The 7,866-nt window shown below is 43.6% G+C and overlaps 1 protein-coding gene across 1 annotated transcript; it reads left to right on the forward strand.

Moving 5' to 3' along the window:
* The first annotated feature begins 3,010 nt into the window (after positions 1–3,010).
* Positions 3,011–4,737, forward strand: isk1 (Pancreatic secretory trypsin inhibitor). Its single transcript, NM_001146622.1, is given in 4 exon segments — positions 3,011–3,095; positions 3,375–3,415; positions 4,088–4,197; positions 4,313–4,737. Coding segments are annotated over 4 exon segments (243 nt in total). The 5' UTR covers positions 3,011–3,049; the 3' UTR covers positions 4,359–4,737.
* Positions 4,738–7,866: the final 3,129 nt, after the last annotated feature.

Raw genomic sequence — 7,866 nt, forward strand, 5'->3', positions numbered from 1 at the left:
CCCTTTTGCTGCTATAACAGCCTCCACTCTTCTGGGAAGGCTTTCCGCTAGATATTGGAACATTGCTGCGGGGACTTGCTTCCATTCAGCCACAAGAGCATTAGTGAGGTCGGGTACTGATGTTGGGCGATTAGGCCTGGCTCGCAGTCGGCGTTCCAATTCATCCCAAAGGTGTTCGATGTGGTTGAGGTCAGGGCTCTGTGCAGGCCAGTCAAGTTCTTCCACACCAATCTCGACAAACCATTTCTGTCTGGACCTTGCTTTGTGCACAGCGGCATTGTCATGCTGAAACAGGAAAGGGTCTTCCCCAAACTGTGGCCACAAAGTTGGAAGCACAAAATCATCTAGAATGTCATTGAATGTTGTAGCGTTAAGATTTCCCTTCACTGGAACTAAGGGGCCCGAACCATGAAAAACAGCCCCAGACCATTATTCCTCCTCCACCAAACTTTACAGTTGGCACTATACATTCTGGCAGGTAGCGTTCTCCTGGCATCCGCCAAACACAGATTCGTCCGTTGGACTGCCAGATGGTGAAGCGTGATTCATCACTCCAGAGAATGCGTTTCCACTTTTCCAGAGTCCAATGGCGGCGAGTTTTACACCACTCCAGCCGACGCTTGGCATTGTGCATGGTGATCTTAGGCTTGTGTGCGGCTGCTCGGCCATGGAAACCCATTTCATGAAGCTCCTGATGAACAGTTATTGTGCTGGCGTTGCTTCCAGAGGCAGTTTGGAACTCGGTAGTGACTGTTGCAACCGAGGACAAACTATTTTTACGCGCTACGTGCTTCAGCATTCGGCGGTCCCGTTCTGTGAGCTTGTGTGGCCTACCACTTGGCAGCTGAGCCGTTGTTGCTCCTAGACGTTTCCACATCACAGCCCTTACAGTTGACCGGGGGGCAGCTCTAGCAGGGCAGGAAATTGACACACTGACTTGTTGGAAAGTTGGCATCCTATGACGGTGCCACGTTGAAAGTCACTGAGCTCTTCAGAAAAGGCCATTCTACTGCCAATATTTGTCTTTGGAGATAGCATGGCTGTGTACTCGATTTTATACACCTGTCAGCAACGGTGTGGCTGAAATAATTTGAAGAGGTGTTCACATACTTTTGTATATATAGTGTATCTAGCAAAATGGTTAGCTTTGTAATTAGATAGCTAGCTAACTGGATTGACTGTTTATGAACTTCTGTTTGTACCACCGCATGGAAAAGCAAAACATGAGTTGAAACTATTGACCACATGCGGATCACAGTGCAGCATCCCCAGCCTTCCCTGTGGCTCAGTTGGTAGAGCATGGTGTTTGCAATGCTAGGGTTGTGGGTTTGATTCCCACGGGGGGCCAGTACACACAAAAAAAAAAAAATGTATGAAATGTATGCATTCACTACTGTAAGTCGCTCTGGATAAGAGCGTCTGCTAAATGACTAAAATGAAACGCAGCGACTGCTTCATTGACAATGAATGACTTCCGCTGCAATGCCTAGTTAAATAAAGATTGTATAAAAATGTTATTTAAAAACACAACAAAAAAAACGCTACGTAATATTTTTGACGCATCTGATGGACATGAAGCTTGATGCTCTACGGTCAATGCAGGCGTCTGATCGACCATGGAAAGCCTTTTAGTTCTATCGGGGAAAAAACCGGGCCCTGATTGGTCTAGAAGCTGTTTTCGCTGTAGTAACCATGACGCCCCCGCAGATACCACATGCCCATAACAGCAGACTACTGATAGGCCGATGTTGTTGTTATAGAATCAGTGTTATCTAGAAAGCTTGTGTAGCCTATGTTCCCATACTATCTTACATATTATGTTCTCCGGATATTTTGAGGGGAATAAATTGATGTAAGTCACTTTGGTATGCTTAATCACAACATTCTCACAAAGGTACTAGTTTCCATAGCCAAATTTCATTAAAATGTAAGGTTAAGAGGGTTTTTGTCAAGTCGCGTCAATTCGAATCTGGTATTAGGATATAAACAAACCATGCAACTTAGTTTTGCAATGATTATTTAATTCATAAATAGAATGATAGTACAAATGGTAAATATGATGTTCGTATATACGGTCTCTCTGTGACACCACGCAGGGCAGACAGAGAAGAGCACGACATATCCTTTGTTCATCCTTATATACTCTGACAGAGATAGTTCCGGCTTACTGCTGGCCTGTCAGAGCGAGGATGAGCGTGGTTTAAACTTCCTCATCCTGTCGTCGGCGTGCAGGCTGGTCCCAGCCTCGTGACGCACTTCCTGTCGCCGGGTGTAGTTCTTGTCTTCAGCAGTTGACTTATCCGTAGTTTATATACTTAATATTGTAGCATAGCTTCCCCGGTATATTATATAGGTTATGCAAACAAAATAGCCAGTTCAACCCTAACAATAGGCACATTTTAAGAAGATACATTGTAGAAATAGTCGGAGTTAATGATTTGTGACTCTGGTAACTAGTGACGAACCAACTTCTTCAGGATTGGTGGGTCCCCTGCGGGACGGTTGAGCTAACGTAGGCTAATGCGATTAGCATGAGGTTGTAATTAACAAGAACATTTCCCAGGACATAGACATATCTGATATTGGCAGAAAGCTTAAACTCTTTTTAATCTAACTGCACTGTCCAATTTACAGTAGCTATTACAGTGAAAGAATACCATGCTGTTGTTTGAGGAGAGTGCACAGTTATGAACTTGAAAATGTATTTCTCTTGCATTTCAAAGATGATGGTACAAAAAAAAATACAAAAAAATACAGTTTTTTTTTCTCTTTGTATTATCTTTTACCAGATCTAATGTGTTATATTCTCCTATATTCATTTCACATTTCCACAAACTTCAAAGTGTTTCATTTCAAATGGTACCAAGAATATGCATATCGTTGCTTCAGGGCCTGAGCTACAGGCAGTTAGATTTGGGGATGTCATTTTAGGCGGAAATTTGAAATAAAGGGGCTGATCTTTAAGCGGTCGGGTGGAGACCTACAAGGTATAAATACGGTTCCGGTGGCTGGGAGAGTCACCTGCCTACGCACCTTCACACCGGAGAGAATGTGGAACTTTACACTGCTAACGATGTGCCTTCTCAGTGTTGCCGGTGAGTGTTGTTCACCTTTTACATAATTAGTACCAAGTGGCAGTCAAATCGTTGTATTAAATAACAATAAAACACCGGTCCATTAACCTCTAAGAGCAGTTTAGACAGACACACACAGTAGTCGATACTTCCAGCGAACTGCCTTGATGACCGACGCGCATATTTTCGACTAGAGAAAACCTTAACCATTTTGTCGTTTTTAGATTGAAACTCCTGGAAATAACATTCTGACGTTAAATAATGAATTATTCCCCGGTTTAACATCTCTCTCTGTTTTAGTTTTGGTACGAGGAGCGAGTCTCCTGGACGGCGCCACAGAGGTAAGCAGGCTGAACGCGTTGTTTACTCCGTGTAGTGAAAGGATATGCGTATTTCTAAAACACGTAGCTCTATGTGCTGCATTACTTAATGTAGAACAGTGGTATGGGTCTTCCTCAGGACAACGTTCAATTGTTCAACAAGTACACCCGTATGTTTACAGTCATTTCCTTAGTTGACGTTAGTCAGGGCTGTATTCATTAGTTGGATTCTGTTGCTTAACGTTTATGAAACGAACCATTTACTCCGTGTAAAACGTTTCCAAGAGTAAACTGTAATTAGCTTCCATTTGCAAAACGTTTTGCAACAGAATCTGACTAATGAATACACCCCGGGTGGACTGTGCCAGCAAGAAACGTATGTTTTGTTCCCTGTTCTCTTCATATGGTGTTATACCAGTACACTGTATTATAACCCTGTTCTCTTCATATGGTGTTATACCAGTACACTGTATTATAACCCTGTTCTCTTCATATGGTGTTATACCAGTACACTGTATTATAACCCTGTTCTCTTCATATGGTGTTATACCAGTACACTGTTCCCAATACTTTTATTTATTTATTGAGACAAGTCCTTTATTACATAGTCTGTTGGACCAAAAAACAGGCTGACTGTTCCCAGTACAACGATTACCAACACCTTTATTACATAACCTGGTCTTTGTCCAACAGCCTGACTGTTCCCAGTACAGCTTGCCCATGTGCCCCCGTAACTTCGATCCAGTGTGTGGAAGCGACGGCATCACCTACTCTAACGAATGCATGCTGTGCTTTCAAAACATGTAAGTATCCAACTTAAACGTTTAACTGACTTCTCTTGCTCTGTGACTGTCTTGTTCGGTCTGCCTGCCTTGTTTCGCTCGGTGTTTTTAAATTCTGCTCCGTGTCTGTTCCCAGGGAGTGGAACACTAACATTCTCATCCAGAGTAAAGGAGAGTGCTGAACCAGACATGACCATCATCCATTGTCTCAGTGACCCACCAGGCCTCTCAACATTACTTTAAATCATTTCCTGTTGCCTTGTCAAAAACACTGACATCTATTCTGACATCTATTCTATTGCTTTCTATATGCTGAGGAGTCAGTAAGTCACAAGTGCTTCAATGTACTTTGAATTGTTTTCCTCAACACCTGTTTCCTTCTCCAATCCTTATGGGCTCCCTGTCTGTCTTCTGTAGAGCACTTAACCCTTCACTACCTAGTCTTTAAGACTTGTGTAGCGTACGTCTTGGTGGTAAAATTGTATTTTTTAAAATGGAATAATCTTAATTGTGCCTTTTTTTTTTTTTTTACGTGTCCACCTATTTTTATCTGTAATTAAAACAATTTTACCAAAGTTCCTTGTCAACTGGAATGTTCTCGATGCCGGGCTGAAACGTGGAGGAACTGGTTCTGAATGACAGGATGAAACGTGGAGGAACTGGTTCTGGATGACAGGCTGAAACGTGGAGGAACTGGTTCTGCATGACCCATAACGTCTTGTTGTTTTTGTTTAGTCATTATGATTCCTATAAAAGGTACAGTGGGAATGGAAAACAATGTGTTTAAAATACAAAAGGATGAAATGTAATACGTTTTATAGTAAGGCCGAGGCAAAAATGTGAAAAAAAATCAAGGGGTCTGAATACTTTCTGATGGCACTGTCTATACGCCTGCATGTAGTTGAATGTTTAACTTGGTTAGTGAAAGCACCATTCATTGCATATTGATTCCTGTGCACCATGGAATAAGGTTTCAATTTAATCTGTAAAGCTGAAATAAAATTGTATTTTTATCACATGCGCTGACTACAAACCAACAATGCAGTTTGATGAAAGTAATTAAGAAAATAATTAAAGAGCAGCAGTAAAATGTCAATCTACACGGTGGTACCGGTTAGTTGAGGTAATATATAGAGTTATTAAAGTGACTATGCATAGATGACTGAGAGTAGCAGCAGTGTTGGGGGGGGGGGGGATGCATGTAGTCTGTTTAGAAGCCTCTTGGACCTAGACTTGGCGCTCCGGTACCGCTTGCCGTGCGGTAGCAGAGAGAACAGTCTATGACTAGGGTGGCTGGAGTCTTTGACCATTTCATGGGTCTTCCTCTGACACCGCCTGGTATAGAGGTCCTGGATGGCAGGAAGCTTGTCCCCAGTGATGTACTGGGCCATACGCAGTACCCTTTGTAGTGCCTTGTGGTCGGAGGCTGAGCAGTTGCCGTACCAGGCAGTGATGCAACCCGTCAGGATGCTCTCGATGGTGCAGCTGTAGAACCTTCTGAGGACCCATGCCAAATCTTTTCAGTCTCCTGAGAGGGAATAGGTTTTGTCGTGGCCTCTTCACGACTGTCTTGGTGTGCTTGGACCATGTTAGTTTGGTCATGTGGACACCAAGGAACTTGATCTCTCAACCTGCTCCACTGCAGCCCCGTTGATGAGAATGGGGGCGTGTTCGGCCCTCTTTTTCCTGTAGTCCACAATCAGCACCTTTGTCTTGCTCACATTGAGGGAGAGGTTGTTGTCCTGGCACCACACTGCCAGGTCTCTGACCTCCTCCCTATAGGCTGTCTCATCGTTGTCGGAGATCAGGCCTACCACTGTTGTGTCATCAGCAAACTTGATGGTGTTGGAGTCGTGCCTGGCCACGCAGTCATGAGTGAACAGGGAGTACAGGAAGGGACTGAGCACGCACCCCTGAGGGGCCCCCATGTTGAGGATCAGCGTGGCGGATGTGTTGTCACCTACCCTTACCTCCTGGGGGCGGCCAGTCAGGAAGTCCAGGATCCAGTTGCAGAGGGAGGTGTTTCGTCCCAGGGTCCTTAGCTTAGTGATGAACTTTGTGGGCACTATGGTGTTGAACGCTGAGCTGTAGTCAATGAACAGCATTCTCACATAGGTGTTCCTTTTGTCCAGGTGGGAAAGGACAGTGTAGAGTGCAATAGAGATTGCCTCATCTGTGGGTGTGGTATGCAAATTGGAGTGGGTCTAGGGTTTCTGAGATGATGGTATTGATGTGAGCCATGACCAGACTTTCAAAGCACTTCATGGCTACAGACGTGAGTGCTACGGGTCGGTAGTCGTTTAGGCAGGTTACCTTCAGTGTTACAGATTCCATGATAGAAATATGAAGGTAATGGAGCACGGCATATTTGCTGTTTTACCGTAACATCTCCACTACAGCAGGAACTATGCCTCTAAATGTCAATCACGCTGTGAAAGCTGAGCTTCTGTGATGTGGATTGAATAGAGGCCTAAGTAAATGTTGTCATAACATTAGCATTACTGTGACCTGTTGGAAATATTTACCTGAAATGTCTGGCTGTTTTGTTGAGGCCTGCCTACATTTCTTAGTGTGTTTGAAGCGTTCTTCTCTCTGACTCTGTATAGACACCTTTTTAATGGCACGTTCTATGTGCAGAATTATACATTTTTCATTGATTGCCTTAATGTTTCAAAGTATATATTTACAGTTTCTTCAGAAAGTGTTCATACCCCTTGACTTATTTCACATTTTCTTATAGCCTGAATTCAAAATGGATAAAATATTTTTTTTCTCACCCATCCTACACACAATACCCCATAATGACAAAGTGAAAACCATGTTTTTAGATATTTTTTAGCAAATTATTGTATTAAAAATTACATACAGAAATATATAATTTACATAAGTATTCACACCAATTTGCTATGACACCAAATTAAGTTCCGGTGCATCCAATTTCCTTTGATCATCCTTGAGGTGTCACAACAACTTGATTTGAGTCCACCTGTGGCCAATTCAATTGTTTGGACATGATTTAGAAAGAAACACACCTGTCTATATAAGGTCCCACAGTTGACAGAGCATGAGCAGAGCAGAAACTATACCATGAAGTCCAAGGAACTGTCCTTAGATCTTTGAGCTAGAATTGTGCTGAAACATATATCTGGGGAAGGGTATAAAACAATGTTTATAGTGTTGAAGTTTCAGAGAGCATAGTGGTTTCCATCATTGAGAAATTGGAAAAAAATATGGAACTACCCAGACTCTGCCTAGAGCTGGTCGTCTGACCAAACTGAGCAACCGGGGCAAGAAGGACCTTGGTCAGGGAGGTGACCAAGAACCCAATCACCACACTGACAGAACTACAGAGTTCCACGGCTGAGATGGGAGAACCTGCTAGAAGGACAACAGTCTCCACTTCACCAATCTGGGCTTTATGGAAGAGCGGCCAGACGGACACGGCTTCTGAGAAAAAGGTACATGACAGACAAGGGGGCAGGTCAAGAGGCAGGTCAAGGACAGGCAGAAGTTCGTAAACCAGGTCTTAGTCGGGTACAGGATGGCAGGCAGGCTCGAGGTCAGGGCAGACAGAATGGTATGGCAGACGGGCTCAGGGTCAGGGAAGGCAGAAAAGGTCGGAACCGGGAGGACTAGAAAAACAGGAGTATCGAAAACCTGATGTTTGCAAAAAAGGCATGTGAAAGACAG

The sequence above is a fragment of the Salmo salar genome, chromosome ssa05 (genome assembly GCF_905237065.1).
Source record: "Salmo salar chromosome ssa05, Ssal_v3.1, whole genome shotgun sequence".
Lineage (NCBI taxonomy): Eukaryota > Metazoa > Chordata > Actinopteri > Salmoniformes > Salmonidae > Salmo > Salmo salar.